Source organism: Sorex fumeus, unplaced genomic scaffold, assembly GCF_029834395.1.
Source record: "Sorex fumeus unplaced genomic scaffold, SorFum_2.1 ptg000008l, whole genome shotgun sequence".
Taxonomy (NCBI): Eukaryota; Metazoa; Chordata; class Mammalia; order Eulipotyphla; family Soricidae; genus Sorex; species Sorex fumeus.
This window is the reverse complement of record NW_026606065.1, coordinates 14,432,888-14,454,135: the sequence shown is the minus strand read 5'-3', so window position 1 is coordinate 14,454,135 and position 21,248 is coordinate 14,432,888. Positions and strand designations below refer to the sequence as shown.

The 21,248-nt window shown below is 37.5% G+C and overlaps 1 protein-coding gene across 1 annotated transcript in view; it reads left to right on the top strand.

Annotated features, from left to right (window-relative positions):
• Positions 1 to 21,248, top strand: part of COL19A1 (collagen type XIX alpha 1 chain) — a 381,848-nt gene that overhangs the window by 312,610 nt on the left and 47,990 nt on the right. The window contains exons 29-39 of the mRNA XM_056109815.1: positions 737 to 772; positions 1,037 to 1,090; positions 1,186 to 1,239; positions 3,023 to 3,064; positions 8,418 to 8,495; positions 8,586 to 8,639; positions 9,049 to 9,102; positions 14,763 to 14,816; positions 16,169 to 16,222; positions 18,659 to 18,703; positions 20,670 to 20,720. Of these exons, the coding sequence (XP_055965790.1) occupies positions 737 to 772; positions 1,037 to 1,090; positions 1,186 to 1,239; positions 3,023 to 3,064; positions 8,418 to 8,495; positions 8,586 to 8,639; positions 9,049 to 9,102; positions 14,763 to 14,816; positions 16,169 to 16,222; positions 18,659 to 18,703; positions 20,670 to 20,720 (576 nt within the window). The remainder of the gene's footprint in view (positions 1 to 736; positions 773 to 1,036; positions 1,091 to 1,185; positions 1,240 to 3,022; positions 3,065 to 8,417; positions 8,496 to 8,585; positions 8,640 to 9,048; positions 9,103 to 14,762; positions 14,817 to 16,168; positions 16,223 to 18,658; positions 18,704 to 20,669; positions 20,721 to 21,248) is intronic.

The window sequence follows — 21,248 nt, the reverse complement described above, 5'->3', positions numbered from 1 at the left end:
GCTCTCCGACAAGGATTCGAACCCGGCTCACCCGGACCAGCTGCTTGCAAGGTAAATGCCCTACCGCTGTGCTATTGGTCCAGCAGTTATATAAATAAAGGAGAAGTTCAGAAGTGCTTTTTTAAAGTCAGCTTCTAGGAAATAAGTTCTTACAGACTTTTTAATGGTGAACCCCTCATTTAGTGGTCCATAGTGATGAGGTGGAGATAGAAGTTAGACCATAAAGTTCACTGGTCCCCAGTCTCATTTTTGTTACCCCAAATTCCAATTTTCCAAAACAGGAATAACTAATTACTTTAATTCCTACTGAGCACCAGTTTTGACAATTTCTTCAATTAATATTTTACTTTCAATTCATATCTACTCCTGTCATTAATTATTGGCTTTGATAAATGACTCAAAATAGTAAAGAGAAAGGAAAGGAAGCCCTGGGCTAGTTACCCTTCTGGTTAGTTTCTGAACTTGCTTAGATTAGCTGCGTTGTCTGTTTGTTCATGATGGTGCAGAGGCAGATGATGGGAAAGGCAGATATCTTAGCAAAATCATCTTGATATTTTCAGTGGCAGTATTTTGCTAAGTGTTTAACTGCCCCCCAAAATCTTGACTGAATTGGCAGCGTTTTCAGAGTGTACATGGTGGTTGTGACATGAATTGTAACACTTATCTCTTTATCCCACTTGGATAATTTGTGGACATTCTTGTCAAACTTTTGATCATTGACTCTCGTTTTATTCAGGGCTCCCAAGGACCAGCTGGAGAGCCAGGTATTCAGGTAAGCTACTTCACCAATTTCTGTGTTACCACAAATGAGCAGGTGTATTGGCTCTTTTCCAAACCCATGTCCTCTCTTGAACATGTATCGGTGTGTGTGTGTGTGTGTGTGTGTGTGTGTGTGTGTGTGTGTGTCTTTATCACCCCCTTACACCTTATTTCTCCATTTATTTTAATGGAATTATTTTGATTCAATAAAAAATAATTGAAAGCACATTTAAGAACTTGCTGAAACATAGAAATAAAAATGTTCCCCCTTTTCCAGGGTCCTCGAGGTCTCCCTGGATTGCCAGGAACTCCAGGGACCCCAGGCAACACTGTAAGGAACATTTTTACTACTCCTCCATCCCTCTCACTCAATGTTATACCTGGGCAAATGTGCAAAGACTTGAAACATGATGCTTCTGTTTACAGGGTGCCCCAGGAAGAGATGGAAAGCCAGGTCTGCCAGGCCCCCCAGGTGACCCGGTATGTCAACAAACTGTGCCTGATTTATGTATCTTTAATACACCCAGAAGCCAAATAGCCTACCAAGCAAGTTTTGCTGTCCAAACTAATTATAATGCTCAGTGACTGCTTGGTGATTTTGTTTATCCCCATTATTTTGTAGAGAGGGGGAAAAAACAATTCAAACTGCGTCAGCATTTTTGTGTGTGTGATGAATACTTATTTCCTAAGGGTATAATTCAGCTGTACAATTTTGCCCCAGGCTGAGCCCTAGCATATAATGTCTCAATCCCATAGAAAATTGAGTTAAAATATATAGCCACAATTTCTGTTCTTCCTAATGCTGGTTACTAAATGAATTTCATTTTTCTAAATGAAAGTCTGCAGGTAACTTACCCATAATATGGTATATATATAAATATCCACTGATCTTATAGCTTTAAAGTGGTGAAACAATAAAATTTAAAAAACAAGATTCAGTGGGCTCCTAGAAATGGGTTTAGGCACTAAACATGTGTTTAGAAGTTTTGTTTTAGGTTAAGTCTGCTTTGAGTTACAGTGAAATCCCTTTAAATCAGCCTCACAGTCAGCAGCTATCATTTAAGAGGTCATATGGTACATGGCAATATATTAAGAGTTTCATATAATAAAATCCAAATTTTGGCCTCTAAATTCTAACCCTCACAAATCTTTCTGCCTCCCACACTGGACCTTATGCCTCTGTAAGTACATACAGAGACATGTTTTGGCCTTCCTTTGCCTGCACTGCTCAATGAATACTGTGTGTAACATCTGGAAATCTTGTAAAATGCTACTGGGGCATATAGCTTCTCTCTTAAAAAAAGATTTTAAGGCATGAGGTGGGGGCTAGAGCAATAGTACAGCGGGTAGGGCATTTGCCTTGTACGCAGCCAACCTGGGTTCGATTCCCAGCATCCCATATGGTTCCCTGAGCACCACCAGGAGCAATTCCTGAGTGCAAAGCCAGGAGTACCAGGAGTAACCCCTGTGCTTTGCCAGGTGTGACCCAAAGAGCCAAAAAAGAAGACATGAGATTAGAAACTTACCTTAGCCCCATCAGCATCAGTTTTGTCCAAGAAGTAAGTCATCAATTGGTTCTTTTAAACACACACACAAAAAACTTAACTTTATAGAAAACTCACATGCTCCTTTTTTGTTCTTCATATCAATCTAATCATTTTCTTGGCAATGGAGTGATTTTCTTTTAATAAATTATAATTTTATGTAATATTTAAAACCAATAACATACTAAGGTTGGCATAAAAGTTTTCATGTCATTTGCTCGAGCAGGCCCAGTAACGTCTCCATTTTGAGACTTGTTGTTACTGTGCTTGGCATATTGAATACATCACAGGTAGCTTGCCAGGAGAGATACTCTCGGTAGCTTGCCGGGCTCTTCAAGAGGGGTGGAGGAATCGAACCTGGCTTGGTCAGGCTGGCTGCGTGCAAGGAAAACGCCCTACTGCTGTGCTATTGCTCTAGCCCGTTAAAATATAAAATAGAAATATAGAATCAAAACAATGGTATACATATGTTTGCATGTAGAATTGTAAATGCCTCTGAAAAATAATTGTGACTTCCATCAATCCCAGATTTTCACATCTTTATATGAAATATTCTTAAGAAAATTATTCTGACAGTGAGACTCTACAAAGACACATGACACATCTCAGCTGACCTGATATTTTGAAGAAAAATATCTACATTATATTGTATGTTTGTATGTCATTCATGTGTTTGCACAAATACAATTGTTTATTCTTGGTTTTCTCCTTAACCACAGATTGCACTGCCTCTCTTGGGAGACATTGGCGCTTTACTCAAGGTATATTCTTGTGTGCAATAAATTATTTGTTCATTTATTTTCAGGAAAAAAAGAAAAATCTTTATAACATACTGAGTTAATTGCTTAGTCTACACTAAAGTTCATTTTTTAAATAGAACATGTTTAATATGGGAAAAGAAACATGTTTATATATTTTGTCCCATTTATACCAACCTTTCTACTCTTCTACTTATCTCACATTTTGAATGAGAAGGGGGTGGCTTGGAGAGTGGGAGGAATAATGTCATTAATACCCTTGGATAGATATATCATTCTGTCCTCTGGTGGAACAGCTTTTTCTTAATGGGTGTTTACCCACCCTGGCTCACCACTGTGAAACCTTATCCTTCTCACTGACTCTGCCCTGGCCAGTCCCAGGATGAAAACCAGTGCTGCTCCACGAACAGCTAGCTTGCAAGGCTGTTTTAATGTCATGGGATTTTACAAAATGAGCTGTAAAATTCCAGAGCTCACAATTGGCCTACCACCTGTTCCTCTGTTAAATAAAAATTATCTCTACCTATTATTCATCACATAGGGAATTTGTCTAGCTACCATATTTTCTCTAATCCTGTATTTTATCCAGAAGACAGACTTGAAAGAATAATAACTGAGTACCTATAAATCCATATATTTGCATAGGCTTAGTTTGCTAAGAATTTATTAAGCTCTCCAGAAGACAGGATAGGGAAAGAGACCTGAATGCAGGGCTAGAGAGAAAACATAAGCAATATAGTAGTCAACCTATATTGTCACTATTTCTGTTTGGGAGCCTTGCAATGGCAGACATCTTGTTCAGAGGTCTGCAGGTTTAGCTCTAAGATTCATCCAATAAAATATCCCCATGTAATCAAAAGGAACATACTACCTAGTGATTGCAAGCAAATTGCTCAGAGGCAAACATCTCCCAAGGGAACAGGTTTTGATTTAAATCCACTTCTATAGACTGTTCTCTTTATCTTAAGAGTTCATTTAAGAGAGGATTAGCTGGAGACAAATTGATGAAAATAGGTCAAAGAAATAAAGACCGCCCTCCATATATTTGTGTAGGCGGTCAGTGGGGATTAGTTTAAGAATGGGGAGAAAATAATGAAAATAATTTTGAGAATGGCTTCAGGGGCTGTGGACTACAGCTCAAGGGCCATGCCTTCAGCAGAAGGCTCAGAAAAGCCTTCCCATCATTTCTCATGCAAAGGGGGTGGATTGAGAGAAGAGTGAGCCCCAAATCCTAGCCACTGAATGGTAAAGTGAAAAAAAATTAGAAGAATGTATTAAGCTGCTTGCTCAGGAGGTGTTGCAAGGTCATGCAGTCCAGAGACATCTGGATCTGTGGTCTGGGTCAATAATTCAATATGGCTATAGATTTGGGAGGTGATTGTGGCTGGGAGCAGGATGGGGGTTGGAAGTATGGGGAACCAGGGGAAGGCTATCCACCCCAACTCCAAAAATCATCAGAGATTTCAGCCTGGACACTAAGTACCTGAAGTTATTTGCAGATTGGCATCTCTGCAAAATATATTCACAAAATGGAGGAGTTGAGCCCTTGGTGTGGCTGCAATGGTGGGATGTGGGCGCAACTGCCAGAGCTTTGGGCGGGTATTGAGGGTTTATTTGTGAGGGTTGCTTTGTGGTGCTCAGTGCTGAGAGGTCACTCCCCATGATGCTTGGAGGACGGTGTCAAAGACCAAATCTGAGTCTCTCAGGTACAAAGCATGCACTCCAGACTTTTGAGCTATTCTTCCTGGCCTGTTGAATTTAATTTTTAAACTTCAAGAATGCTAGTAGATATGATTGTTATATTATTGAAGTACTGAAAAAAATGTGTAGATATGATTATAAACAAATGTGTGAGGTGAGTTTTTAATACCTTCGAAGACAATTTTTGATATTTGGATTGCTTTTGGGAAGATCTTGCAGTTACTGAATTACAATTATATGTGTTATAGCACAGTGAGTAGGGCGTTGGCCTTGCAAGTGGCCAACATGGCCGGCCCGAGTTTGATTCCTCCACCCCTCTCGGCAAAGCCTGGCAAGCTACCTGTGATGTATTCGATATGCCAAACACAGTAACAATTGTCACAATGGAGACCTTACTGGGCCCGCTTGAGCAAATCGATGAACAACCTTTTCTTATATCATTTAATATTAACAATTTAGCCCTGTAAGTTTATGCTGAGGTAGTATCCTCATTCTATAGATGATAGACTGGAGTGCCATGCAGTTAATTAAATTGTTCACAATCACAGAGCTTGGAAGTGAAACATTAAAACAAAATTTCACTCAGCTCAATACACTCCATACCCATCCACATAGTAGTAAAAGGTAAAGGTAAAAAAGTTGAGTAGTATTCCATTGTGTCTATGCATCATAGTTTCTTTATCCAGTCATCTGTTCTTGGACTTTTGGGTTGTTTCCAGATTTGGGCTATTGTGAATAGTGCTGCAATGAGCATGGGCGTGTGAATGTCTTTTCTGAATAGTTTTTTAGGCCCTTGGGATAGATGTCTTTAGGTGCAATTTCCTGGATCATGTGGAAACTCGGTACAGCAACATTTTAGAATCTATTTTTAATGAAACAAAAATGGGAATCATTGTGAGTTAATTGAATTTTTTAAGTGTCATTTCAAGCTGACTTCATTTTCTTTAGGTTAAGGTAAACAAATAACAATTTAAAGGAAATGACTTCATTAAAGTTCTTAGAAAAAAATCTTTAGATATTATTATGGAGAAACATTGTAATGTATAATCTCATTCCAAGAGTGAGCTAGTCTGAGATAAACCCATAGGAAGGTCTTTGGGGGTCATATTTGTCTAGGAACTATGTCAGTACTTTTCAAAAAAGTATTTTTAGTGAAAATAAGTTTCCTAAAAGAATTTAGTATCATCAATTTTTTTAAAGACTCACAGCAAATTGAGAGAGTCAATGTGCTGTAATAAAAGGATCAGGAAAACAAGAATCATGCAATCTGCTGCTACATGAATGAATCTGGAGAGTATCATGCTGCATGAAGTTAATCAGAAAGAGAGAGACAGACACAGAATGATCTGGCTCCTATGTGAGATATAAAGAAACAAAGTAGGGCTAGAGCAAATGCCCAAAGGCAACAGAATCAAGAAGTGGTCTTCAGAAGGAAGTTCACCATGGAATGGGAACTGGGTCTGGAAAAATAGGATGGGGGCACTGGGAGAGTGATCGAGGGAAGTAGACACTCTGGTGTAGGGTGTGGTGCTGGATTGTATTATGTAGACCCTATCATTAAGAGTTTTATAAGCTATAGTCCCTAAAATAAAATTTTTCTAAAAAGCAAGTGAACGCCCCAGGTAGAATGATCCAAGCTGAAGACTCTGGGGCCTTCTTGGAATAGGAGTGGCAAGATTCCTCGTCCTGCCTGAAGACACAGTAACAGGCAGCCACATCTAACACCCTCCGACATAGAAATACAGCCCAGCTTTACAATTGAACCTCATCAATCTACCAAGCCACCGAATTATTCTAGCTCTGTAGCTCTTGGACCTCATGACTACATACCTCTAAATTTCACTGTACTGTCAGCCCACTAGCAATCTGATGGAAAGTCACATAGAAAACCATAAAGCTCAGTGAACCTAAACAATCACACAGTGGACTCAGCTAGCACCAGCCATCCCAGTAAAGCCTCAGAAAATGACTTTGGTAACACCATTGTGAGATATAACCATTATCACAAATTGACTCACTGATCAAAGTTTTGAAAATTCCATTTGCCTTTCTGTTGTAACAAACAATATGAAGTAAACTTGATGGTGCCTGAAAGGGGGCAGTCTGGGTGGTGGGTGGGAGACTGAAGATATTGGTGGAGGGAAGGTCACACTGGTGGGATTAGTGGTGGAACATTCCTGGTGTAAAACAATTGTATTATAAGCAACGTAATAGGAGCCGGAGAGGTAGTACAGCGGGTAGAGTGGCTTTCATGCGGCCAACCCGGGTTTGATTCCTCCACCTCTCTCGGAGAGCCCAGCAAGCTACTGAGAGTATCTCACCCGCACGGCAAAGCCTGGCAAGCTACCTGTGATGTATTCAATATGCCAAACACAGTAACAAGTCTCACTATGTTATGAGATGTTACTGGTGCCTGCTCAAGCAAATCAATGAACAACAGGAGGACAGTGCTACAGTGCTACAGACTCCTTTACCAACACTACAGTTCTTTGAAAAGATGCTAGTGGTAAAATTAGTTTGGAAAATATTTTACACTCTCATCCCCTTTGATATATTGTAGCTTTAAGAAGGACCACTATAAATAAAATCCTTTAACTCAGCACTTTTTAGACAAATTGCCTTAGATTCTCTTTATTATCATACAGAATCAATCTTCAAGGGAGCATATTTTTTAAATAAGGCCTATGTATATATTCTCTGGGTCAAAAATCCTGAATTTGAAGGATCCTGAACTTTCTTAACAATTGCTCACCAAGGGCAAGTTTCAGTTTCCTTTTCGTGCTTAAAGATTCTTCCCTTTAGAGAAAAGGATGGAAGAATAGAGGCTTATATTGCCTTACCATCTGTTAACAGTTAAAATAAAATTATCTCCCACCACTCAGTGCTCCCTATTCTATTCCTTTCTTGATCATGTGCTTATTATAATGATTAACTTAAAAATAAACCTTGAGATGGCTTTTCACAGACACTTTTCCTTTAGCTATGTGATAAGAAATTTATCTTGTGAGCTCAGACACTTAAATTCAAGCCTTTACAGATCAGCTAAAGGTTATAGAGAAAGCAATGGAAAGGTAATTCCACTTATATTTTCTATCTGCACTTGGATTTGACATAGAATTCAAGTCCAAATCACTGAAGCAGTAATTTCTTATGTGAGTGCTTTCAATGGGCAAACAAAATGAGAGTAAACTTTATGATGACTCCCAACTAATTTTACCGTCAAAAGGCTAAATTCCTTCAGTACAATTCTTTCTTCTATCTTTTCAAACATAATATTATTATATATAAGATATATAATGTTACGGGTTATCCCAGACTTTATTTCCACTTCCCTTCTTAAATATACAGCTAAACTGAAACTTCATATTCCTGATTGATGTTACTTAATATCCTTTTCTAATCTGTTTGGAATTTTTATGTAAATATCACAATAAACATTTTATAAAAAGGAGTGCACCAATATCCTAAACCTATATCATTTATTAATTTCATAATTAGTTTTACCTAACAAGTATAGTCTTTTCCACATAGCAATCTCATTATCACTCATAGAGGGCAAAAGTTCAAATATTACTTAGAACTTAAGAAGATCAAACCACACTTTCATAGATTATTTTGATCACTCTGTCAAGAACTTTTTCTTTATGCTCATTAGAATTTCTGCGGCAATTGCCACAAAGGAGAAAAGGGAAGTGCTGGTGAGCCTGGAAAATATGATTCTTTAGCTCAGAAGGTAAGAAGGTAGACTGAGGAACGGTGGGATTCACATATTACACATGGTACCTTGTCTTCTATTCAGTTCTGTTGCTGCTCTGTTCTGTAGGGTGATATAGGACCACGAGGTCCTCCAGGAATCCCTGGCAGAGAAGGACCAAAGGTAAGAAAATTTCTCCTCAGTGAATTTTCAGTGTGGTAATTGTGATAAAGTGAACTTTTTGTGGGAAAGATTTGGGGCTATACCTAGCGATGCTAAGGGGCTACTCCTGGGTCTATGCCCAGGAATCTCTCATCGTGGTGTCAATGTGGTCCCAGGGATCTAACCAGGGTTAACTCATCCAAGGCAAGCACTTAACCTCTGTACAATTTCTCTAGCCCAAGAAAAAACACTTGAACCACTTTTTCTAAAAATATTTCAAAAAACAATGGTGTGCAAGCTATTTGCAGATATCATTTATCTGTTCTTTGATTCTCTCCGAAGCACATGTATCAAGTTATTTTGAGTATCTCATTTATTCCCAAAGAGTACAAAATAATTGAATCACTGACTGAATTTATGATCTTTTTAGGGAAGCAAAGGAGAACGGGGCTACCCTGGAATACCCGGAGAAAAAGGCGATGAGGTACAAAATTCTTCTCTGTTAATATTGTCCTACATTGATTCTCTCCACAAGCCTGGGCTGACGCCCATTGGGTTTTTTCTAGAGCTCTGGTTTAGTGCTAAGACAAACATAAAGACTTCGATAGGACTTTTAAAATGTTAACATAGGTCGAATTATAATATGTTGATGTCTATTAGGAGTGGTTCACATTGATGGATTTGAAATTAAAGTCAAAAATTACATTAAATGTTACATTAAGTATTATATAAGTCGCTGTTTTTTTCTGTTTTCACGTAGCAGGTAACTATTTCAGCTCTCTCAAAATAAAAACTAGTGGAAAGTATTTTCTGAGAAGAATCCAAAAGTAGTTTATATTCTTGAAGGAATGATTGAACGGCCAGCCTAGGGATAAGAGCAGCTTCAAAATTTAGCAGAACTTTCCCCAGAACAAGGTGCTTTAATTTCAGTGGCCTTGGTTTGTCTGTGCCTGTCAACTTTCAAACTTAGAAAAAAAATTACAGAAGCACTTTAAATTATAGATGAGTGAAAATGAGATTGCTATGTAAAAAAAGACAATTCATGAGATAAAACTACTTGTCAAGCTAGTAATATGATGATTTCCTTATGAAATCACATCATTTTAAGCATCTATACTATTTGGACTAGTTTAGATCAACTGCCTACCCCTGGACCAAGGTTGAAAGTCAAATGCACTTTTGAGATGATGGCATAATTTTCTGACTCTCAGCCATGGCCTACTAGGACATCATTCTTTTCCTGCATAATTCACATTAACTCTTAGAAAAACCAATTAAGATGATGAATTGTTGTTAGTTTAAACAGTTTTGATACTAATAATTCTTAATGAAAGTAAGTAAGCCATCTGGCATATATTAACCTTGATGTTAGAGCAGAAAATCATAACAGTATAAAGTAGATCTGTTTGGGGGATTGGAGTTATATTTCACATTACAAATTATCATCATGTATTATCGCCTTTAATGAATATTGATTCTAGTCTAGAAAACTATGAAAACTGCCTTTCTGTTGCAAGTTATAATACTAAGAGTAAAGAAATTTAAGTTTTATTTTTTTGCCATAAAATGACTTAACTTTTCAAAAATAACTAAAAGAGGTAGGCTATCGAAGCAATTGACAAGGTAGTAACAAAAAGATGGGGAAATGACCTGGATTCAGATTTTAGTGTCAGTCACTAAGTTAAATTTAGTATGATTAATCTTTATTGATTCTATAATATTCTTCATTGGGTGAATCATTATTATCATTATTTCTTCACAATTTTTGATGTGCTTTTTTTTGATGAATTGTTTCTTTTATACTGTCTGTACCACTGTAGCACTGTCCTCCGTTGTTCATCGATTTGCTCGTTCAGGCACCAGTAACGTCTCCATTGTGAGACTTGTTACTGTTTTTGGCATATCAAATACGCCACGGGGAGCTTGCCAGGTTCTCAGTAGCTTGCCGGGCTCTCCAAAAAGAATGGAGAAATTGAACCCATGTCAGCCACGTACTAGGCAAACACCCTACCCTCTGTGCTATCGCCACTACATATAGAATTTTGTATAACTTTTACTTTAGGAGAATTCTAGCAAGTTCAAAAGGAGAGGCTATCAGTTTCCACACATAATATTAATTATATCAATGAACCTAGAGTCACTTATTGATATAAATCATTCAGCTGAACGCTTGTAGGGGATGGGATGATGCAGGTTTCCCCTCTCATCATTTGTGTTCTTCTTAGTCTCAGATAATACCTAAAATTATCATTTGGTTAGTCAAATGAAATTTTGGCCAAGAGCATATGAATTTCCTATTGTTACTGATAAATGAATCTGTTTCAATATGTAAAAATTATCTAATTTTACAAAATCTTGAGAATATTTTGTTCTTTTAATACAATTTTTAGGAAGAGACCCTGTGTCTTTGAGGACTTTTCATTAGTATGTTTAATTTCATCTGTTTTTAAAAGCAGAGAAATACAAGTTGCGTGTTTGCTATTGTTCTTAGGAAACTAACATTTTCCGCAACTGTTTTTTCACAGTTCAAAGCAGCAACTTGTAAGGCACTAATAAAACACACTCTCAAAGAGTGAATTCATACTTGAACGCATGTCACCCTACAATACTTTAAGATAACAATTGGTAAATTAGGCAGGAAAAATGGTGCTAGTCATAAAATATACCATTGGAAAAATAAACAGTCTTGGTAGAAAATGAGCTAAGATTTTGTAAAATCACAATAGAGAAGGAAATAGCTAGGTTCTAATGATTCCCTGAATGTCTGTGCAATAAATTTTAATTTGTATTTTAGTTTGGCACTATATGCTAAATTGACTTCCCTACTCTTTAATATGTATTTGTCTTCTTTAATGGCCACCTTGTCTTCTAAAATTATCTTATTGCCCTTTATGCAACCATAGTAACTTTTACTTTTACTACAAAATTTCAGCTTTTCAGAGAAAGACTGCTGAGAATGATTTTTTTTTATTTATGGACTGAGGTTTATTTTAAAGTTTAATGTGGTCATCAAAGGTTAATGAGCCCCAAGCTTATAAATTAGACTACCTAAAGACTCACTCAGCATCTTTAGATTGATTCAGTTTTGAGACTAAAACTAGCAAGAAGAAGTGAATACATACATACATACATTTTTATACATGTACATATAGAGAGAATTTTATGGAAATGTGAGGATTTCTAGATAAAGCAATTTGTGATATAGCCTCCATTATATCTACACATTTAGAGGTGCCATTCCCAAGTAAATGTGTTCCCTTTCCACTTATAAACCCATAAACAAGTTAATGGTAGGAGGGAGCCAATAAATACAACTTGGTAATGAATACTGTCCGCACTGCAAATGTTTCTGTATGCAAACACACACACACACACACACACACACACACACACATACACACTACCCACAATGTTGCCAGTGAGGATACCATCTTGAGGAAAGAGCATATGTACATTCTTTAAAGTAAATATACTTAGTATTTGCCCAATAATTTTATTACATGAGAAATTTAAGCATGACCGAGATTGTTTTTAAGCATTTATTTTATGTTATATCACCTGATAAAACTGAAAAACTTGAGGTACCATGTGGTAGTAGACTATATTTAGTGTTGGTTAGGACTGTAGAAATGTGGCTCTTGATCCCATTGATGTAAAGTACCTAATCCTATAGAATCTTGGTTATACAATAATTTTAAAAATAAATAAGCAGTAACTTTACCATGGTTGCTTTACCTAATGTTTTAAATATTCATAAAATGTTTTTATCCACATTTGCATCTGACAAAGGAATAATATCCAAGTTATATGGGGCATTCACAAAATTCAACAATAACACAATAGAAACAAAAAAATCAAAAAACAGGGAGAGAATGGAGCCTGAAAGAGTACAAGTGAGGTGCTTGCCTTACATGCAGCTGACATGGATTTGATCCCCAGCATCACATACAATCCCTCTGCTCAGGGATACGGTCATTAATCCCTGGGCAGAGCTAGGAGTAATCCTTGAACACATCCAAGTAAACCCTCCAAAACAAAAACAAAGTGAGGAGAGCTGCTAAACAGACATTCTTCCAAGTATATACAGATGGCCAACAGATATTGAAGTATTATTTGTCATCATTGATTAAGAGTTCAATTTAAATAGAAATGACAATAAGATACAACCTCACATCATTTAGAAAGGCATATATTTAAAAGATTGGAAATAGTGCTAGTTGGTGAGAATTTAAACCAGTTTAGTGTCTATCAAAAAATAAGTACAAAGATGTGTCTAAAAATTAAAAAATAGGGACCAGTTGATAGTGCAGAGTTCTAAGGTTTAATCCTCTGCACGACATGATACCCCAAGTATGGCGAGATGCAATCCTGAAGACCCCCATGCACTGCGAGGCTGGTTCGTGTCATCCCTGGCTTTATGGGGCCTGAGCAGCACCACATCCTCAGGCTCTTCCACGGAGCTTTCAGTTAGGTTGGCTGAAAATTCCTGGTGGGATTTTTGGGCCTCCTAACCATCATTTCGGAGGTCCCTCCAAAAATTAAAAAATAAAATTGCCATCACTTTCACTGTCACTGTCTTCCCACTGTTTATCTATTTGCTCAAGAGGGCCCAGTAATGTCTCCAGCAATTCCACTACTTGGTATATATCTCCCAAACACAAAAACATTTAGTTGAAGAGATGTTGGATTCCTATATTCATCACAACGCTATTTATGTAGTCAAGATCTGAAAACAGCCCAATAAAGGATGATTGGATTTTTTTAGTGTCATATATATACACAATGGAATCCTACTCAGCTATAATAGAAGATGAAATCTTGTTTTGTTACAACATGGATAGAGTAGAGAGTGTCATGTTAAGTGAAATAAGACCAAAAGAGAAAGATAAACACTGGGTGAGCACAGGTATATGTGCTTTACAGAGAAACAAAGCAAATGAATAGAAAATGGTGAGTGAAAACAACGCTTCGACTCTACCAGTAGAATAAAGGTTACCAAGTATGGCTCAATTGAGGGCATGGGATGAGGGCGAGGGTGGGGGGGTGGCCATGTGGGCAGAGAGCTGCGGTTGAGAGGGTAAGACCTACAGATGGGGCAGTTGAAGAGTCCTAGTGACAAAGGAATTGAGGACTTTGTTGCTAAGATAAGCATTACAATCTTTGGATATCATTCCCATGTTTCATAAAATACATGTATATTTTTAAATTTGGGGCATTTTCAGGGGTCACACCCAGTGGTGTGCGAGCATATTCTTGACTCTATGCTCAGAGATCACTCCTGGAAGTGTTCAGGGTACCATATGGGGTATTGAACCCAGATCAGCCACATGCAAGGCAAGTGACTTTTCTGCTGTACTATCACTCTGGCCCAAAAAGTTTGAACTCTATGTATTATATTGTAGTTTTACACTTTTCTTTTTGTCCATAATTTGCTCAAATGTGATTCAATTGTTGTCAAATAGTTCATATGATGAATTTTATGTAATCTATTTGCTAACTTTCTGTTATTGGAATGCTTGATAAAGAAATAGAAGTAATCACACACATTACTAGATAATCTTTCCAATTCTTCCTTAAATACATAATTTTATCAGCATCTTAAGCTGATGCTGATAAAATTGCCAGTATCATTGGCAATATTCTACAAATCCAAAGAGGGAATGGAGGGAGGAAATTCATTAATTTTTATACTACAACCATTAAAGTTTTTCAAATTTAAAAGCACTGATGAGCCAAATTTCTTAGCACAAAATGGTTGGCTAAACTAAATATAATATCATAAAACACTTTCCATTTTTCTACAGGCTGAATGAAGCATTAGTGTAAGCATATATTTCTTTTATGGCATTCTGCCTATCCAAAATCTGTACTTTCAGACTTCAGCTTTGCTGGATTCTTAGTATTTTAATGGGTAATTCTGTGAGATCAGAAATTCTCTATAAATCAGACTATGTTTGTTACTGATTCTATATCATAGAATTTTAGTACACCATCCTTTCTCTGAAAATGGGTATTTGCATATTACCTATATAGTTAATTAGCCAAAAGAGATGTTTAATTTCTAGTAGTGAAAGTATTTGATTTAACAAAAATGCTTTGTTTCCAATGACAGGAGATTTTTCTGATGGTAACTCTGTCTTCTAGGGTTTTCAAGGAATCCCAGGCATTCCAGGTGCTCCAGGCCCTGCTGGGCCACCTGTAAGTATTTGAAAATACAGTTTAAGTAACAGTTCATATCTACTAGAATGACACCACGCAAACTAATTTTTCTCATGGCCTTTTATTTTCTGTGACTCTCTGTAGATCTTTCATCTGTGACTGAGAATGTAGATTCATCCAACATTTCCGATTTTCATTTTATTATTATGTAAGGCAGCAGAGGGTTGTCATGACCTGCCGTCAGAATTATACCAGAGTGGAAAGCACTTTGTGATTAACCTTGTCGGTTTGAACAGAGCTTTGATGTAAAAAAGCATTCTATATTTTAGTTACAATTTTGGTGTTAACCTTTGCATAGTCACATGGCTACTTCATTACTTTCTTAATTACCATAAACTGCTCATTTATTTTCTAGAGGGAAATAGGTCAAGGATTATCCAATTATTTTTATCATTATTTCCTATTTATGAATTCAGATGTCCTCCACTTTAGTTTGACTCTTATCTTTTTTACTGTCCCTCAAACACAATACCCTGGTCTTTTTGGTTTTGGTCATCTTGTTTTCCTAAAAAAGAATAATCTTATCTTGTATGTGAATGGAGCTCAAGACGAGAATTGTTGTTAATCTACAGAACATGCAGTTAAATGTCAACTTCATGCTAACAGTTTGTTTTAGTGTGTTGTATTTTTGTTTGCTAAATCTAACAATACTTACTCCTTTCTGTTTCTCCAATTCCTTCCTTCTTGGAGGGGCAAATATTATTTCCCAGATAAGTAGAAACTTAGTCACGTTCCTTAATGTTTTAAATCATGAATTTGTAATAATGGAATATTTATCATTCTTACTCTCCCAATTATGTCAAACAAACCTGGCTTTTAAATTGTTACTAAATTAAAAAGAGTTGAGAAGGAATCATGAAAATTATACCAACTCTAATCTCAAAAAAAAAGAATTAAATATAAAATTTATTTTCCATTGGTAAAATGCAGATTGCATAACTCAATATGCATTGTTAAGTCTGCCCGTTGTTGAACTATTTAAAATGTTGATCACTACCAAAATTATAGCTCATTTAGGAAGGCGTAATGTTATGTAAATTGCCATTTAAACAGCAAGGCTAAATTCTTAAATGTATCAAAAGGTTCCAATTAAGGTCATTAAATGTGGTTGGCCAAGGTGAAAAAGTGACCACAAATACAAATTTTACCCTTGCACGGGCTTATCAGCAGGACACAGCTGCTGTATCAGCCTGAAGAAATATAAGCTTGTAGGACTGATTTAATTAGGATCAAATGACCTTCAAAATGTATCCGTTTTAGCAATGAACTTCCAATACCCTTTGGACATTTAGTTGTTGTTTCTGTAATAAACTTAGTTGTGTGCTTCACAGGGCTTATTGGGAAGAACTGGACATCCAGGTCCTGCAGGAGCAAAAGGTGACAAGGTATGGAGGAAAAATCCCATTGACTGTTTGAATGGAAACTGGGAAAGAGTAAGGCCATTTACAGAGAAATTCATAAAAACCAAACAAAGTCTGAAAGCAGGAATGCTTTTTTTTTTTTGGAACAGCAATTCTAGACTTAATAGAGTATTGGTCCAAAACGTGGGTGTGAATACAAGATATTCAGGAGGGGAGGGGTTGAATAAAATATTTGAGCAATATAACAAAAGTGCAGGCTAGACTCAGGTTCCTGGGCATCTGGGTCTATCAAAGGACTCAGTGGAGCTTGCTTCTTGAGGAGGTTCAGGATGGTACTTGCATCAGAGAGTTCCAGCTACTGATGACAAGACTCTGTGGAGTTATCAAGACTCTCTGGTTATCAGGACTGGGATTCTGACAACTGAAGAATGCACTGTTTCTCAGTGAATTTGAACAACAAACAACAAACAACAAACAACAAACCTTGAAGTTCTGTTTTCTGATAGTTTTAGGGAATTCACCAGTTTGCAAAGTAAGCAAACAGCTTGTTTTCTGGGAAGTCCAGTTGATTGGGGCAAATGAATTGCTGTGGTAAGGGAGGATCAGCAATCCAGAAGTCAAACAATACCACTATAAGGCTTCTTTCGCTTAGCGAATTTAGAATCGTTTGTCCAGAGTTAGCAAGTAAATGCAACAAGACTAGAAAAATGAAAATCAAGGGTCCATATCAGCCTCTAAAGTAGCTTCTAGCCTAAATTGACTAAAATCCAGTAAGATGGCTTCCAGGAGCAAACGAACTCCCCTAATTTGACAAGAAACAATGTGCTTCTTCAAGATAGACTCAGCACTTTTCTTTTTTCCTCATGGAATCCCCAGAAGCTAGTCCAATCCTACCAGCCTTCGTAATGTTCTCACTGGAAATTATTCTGTCAGAGATTTGCCTTTTGAAGTTAACGGGCATTCCACATTGAGATGAGCTTTGGGGTACTACCAGAGATGAAAATATGACTTTCAATTGTGCCAGTTTAAAAAAAAAGGCCTTTTCAGTAGGCACGTATATTTCCTTCTTTGTTGGTTTACGAGAGCTGTGACATCATTCCCTGAAAGACACTGCCAGCACTCAGCAGAAAATGCCATTTTACAGAGTGCCGCCATCAAAGCAGTCTGGGAAAAGTTATAAAATACTGTTCTTCCTCTTTCTCAAATATAACACAATAAAAATTTGGCAGTACTTTTAATGATAAAGATGCAAGCAAAAAATTTTTAAGTTTATTGTTTTTGAGGTTACATTGGTTTGTAGGAACATAACTATTTACATAATTAAGGCATAGTATTAACCACATGAGACCCACATCCCATCACCACATGCTGTCTCCCACTTTGGAATCTCAGTTCTCTTGTCCAATTTAAGGGCTTGTTTTTCACTGGACATAGATTTAAAAAAGAAAAAAACCTGATACCTTGTGTTATTTTAAAATATGGAGAGATTTGAATGAAATCCTTCATCAAATTTATGGGGTTAAAAATCCCTTAGACTTCAACTATAATGATAGTTCAAAATTTTATTCCTCCTGGACCTTTTCTTAATTAACCATTTCTTGCCATTGTCCCTGATATTGAGTATTTTAAATTATTTTCCATGAGGCATTACTCAAAAAAAAAAAATTAGTTACACAGAGAACTGGCTAAAGTTACCCAAGGGACTATAACACCTCAGCTTATTATGGACCAATAAGCATTCCATGCTTTATAAAAATAAAAATGAAACCCACTCTCAGTTTTCTACTTAACTTTGTTTTGCACAAATTTCATTTTCAGACAGTTCCTCCTGTAACTACAATGAGGCTGTTTAAATTATATACAATACTTTCTTGAACAGTGTTGTACCAGGGTCACTTCCGTTCATGAGAGAGGCCCAACTTGGTTATAGGGTCTAATATTAACTTAGGAAGTGGAAGAAGTATCTCTTTCTGCTGTCAAGGCACAGATTGTGATTTTCTACTATGGTCACATGTGGATGGCCAAAAAGACGAAGGTGGTACAGATAAGACTGAAAGTGAGGACTAACCCAGGACCTACCTTTGTTCCAAAAGCCAAGCCGTCCCCTGCTGGGAGGTCACTGCTTTAAAACCCCTCCCTAGAAGCTTCCTCCCTGCAAACCCATTGTATGGAAAGTCCAAGAGCTGGATTTCATTGCTTTCTCTGAAAACAAGCTACCTCCCTAGAGTTAACACAGTGAGACTCTGAATAAGCGTGAGAACAAACGTTCACCGTTTCTCTGATCTAAAAACCCATTTCCCCAGGTGAAGCAGAGAGCCACGCCAAATAAGACTTTGCAAAATAGTAATGAAAGATGTATGTTGATTTCAGAATATGGTTCTCTAAAGCAAGCATCAATCCAGGACCATAATAATCCTGGGCAGCAAGGTTCTGAGCTACTGATTCTGGTCTCTCTTTCAGGGCAACGAGGGAGCACCTGGGCAACCCGGTCCACCTGGCCCACCTGTAAGTTGTTGTTACGTGTCCAACTGAAATTCACTTCTCTGTTTAAGACTTTCAACTCTAAGGCTGGAAAACTCAGCCCCGAGGCACAGTGCGCGCATTTGCAACCTTCTGTCTGTTATGTGTCCCTACGCTGCCCTCGGGAGGTCTGGGTGTGTGCCCCAGCTGGACTGGATTTCCTGCTTGGGGCAGCCTGGGAAATTCATTTCACGTGAATGAACCCCATTCAAAGAAAAATGAGAGGGGAGGGTTGTAACTGTGTTGGGGGGGATGGGGGGATCCTTTCCAGAAATCCAGCTGGCTCAAAAAAACAAAACAGAACGGTTTTATACTACTATCCATGATGTTTGATACGCAGGGAAATTCTATAATCCAGCTCCTCGGGAGTAAAAGAACAAGAGACATTGTTGCTTTCCTGCTTCTGCTCAGACAGTACTTTTGACAGCCCGTTGGTAGCGAAGAGCCTTAACTTTCCAACTCTCTGTGGCAAGTCTGCCCTCATGTGGGGCTAAACTCAAATCGCAGCAGAACCAGACAAAAATTCTTTGCCACCTTACTTGGCTGTGACTTTCAGAAGAAAACAGGTTAGAAGTTCACGTACAACTGCTTGCTTTCGCCATTTAAATGAAAAGATTTACACTTTATTTTCCTAAGCCTTTTTTTACTTATCTCATCCTCTGACAAGGATTTAGGGCAAAGAGCTCAAGTATTTGGGTCTCAAATACTAAAATGCTCTTTCCTTGGAAGACGGAACATCATGTATAATGTGAGATTAAGAAAGGAATCTGCATTTTATAATGGGCTTAAGAAATCTTCCTTTTCCCTTTGAATCCTCTAAAACTATTCATTCACCAATTGAGTCATGAATTAAATCCTTTTGGCTCTGGGGAACCTTCCTGGAAATAAATCTGAGGCAAATGTGCCCGTCATCTCTTTAGGATTTAATCCACAAAAAAAAAAAAATGTAATAAACAAAACAAGTCAATGGAAGCATTTTTCTTCCAGTATCTTGAAGATGTGCACAAACAACATTCGCGCTGTCAAAAGTACAGTCTGAGCAGAAGCAGGAAAGCTCACTGGGTGCCAGCTGCCCCATTGTCCAAAATCAGTAAAGTGATCATTTCTTAAATTTGGCATCTCAAATGAGGAAACCACAAAAAGAGATAATGCACATTTTTCGGATAAAAGAACCCTACTAAAATTTTGTATACAACTTTGTCTTGCATGCCAAGATATGCGTTTTTCTTTCCCCAATTCCCAAATCCATCTTTTTAATTAATTCTTTTTATTAGTGAAACACTATAAGGTACAGTGGTAGACTTACAAACTTCCGTGCTTGGGTTTCAGTTATACAATGATCCAGTACCCATCCCTCCTGTTAATTTTTCTGGCACTCTCAAATCACAGAGAAGTTATATTAGGACATTCTTGTATCCTACTGTTCAAAACAATATTTTTTTTGTGAAAAGATCCACTTAGGGTTGTGAATAACATTATCTCCCTCCATTTACCTTTCTGCTTCGTATGAAAAGACAATGAGGGAAAAATTGCCTTTCATTGGCCAATTGTTTCCTAATGGTATCTTCACCAGCACTGCCATGTCATAGCCTGCAAGTATGCTGAAAAACAATGAACATAAGCATAAATTAGCCATTCAAATACTGAATTTTAATGAGCAACTAATACTTTCCTCCAACTGCATTAGTGTCTCATTCGTCACACCTGAACATTAATCACACACGCCCACTGAAAGTATTAGTGTGCTGTATGTGTAGCTCACACTCCTTTCACCTTCTGTCTGTCCCTGTCTTTGACTTCAGATATTCCAAAAAGGGAACATCATATTATTTTACTTACAGTATTTATCTTGCTTTCTAAATCAAAATAGGAAGACTAGCATTTGGGAAAGAGAGAAAAGTTAGAAACGTTAGCTTGAAAAGAATAATTCTATATCTCATTTCTCCCGCAGGGGATACCATTCAGTGAAAGGAATGGGATGAGCAGTTTATATAAAATCCAGGTATTTCATTCAGTCGTTTCGTTAAATTATTTTCCAGTTATTAATTATCATCAATTCTGCACTGTAAAAAATATCTTAAACGTGAGGAGGGGATGAAAAGATGATGTGTTGTCATCAGCGGGCTCTCCTGACGACTCTCTCTTGCCACCCTCATTTGGTGCTCTTGAGCTGCTGCGTATGGACCAGATCGGGATGGCTCCTCCTTTGTGTTCTGCTTCTGTGTGTGCTGCTATGCTTTCTTCTGCCTCTGTCTCTGTCTCTGTCTCTGTCTCTGTCTCTCTCTCTCTGTCTCTCTCTCTCTGTCTCTCTCTCTCTTCATTCTGCTTCTCTCTGTGGAGCCAGACCCGCTCTCACTTCTGACTCTGCACCCTGGATTCTGACTCTCTCCGATCACTCTCTTTCACAGTCTTAGTTTATATAGCAATCACCTAGGGTGGTGACACAAAGGTGGGTCGAACATTAACCAAATCAACTAAGAGGGATAAGACCACTCCTCCAAGAGATTAACTCAAGGATAAAATCTCATCT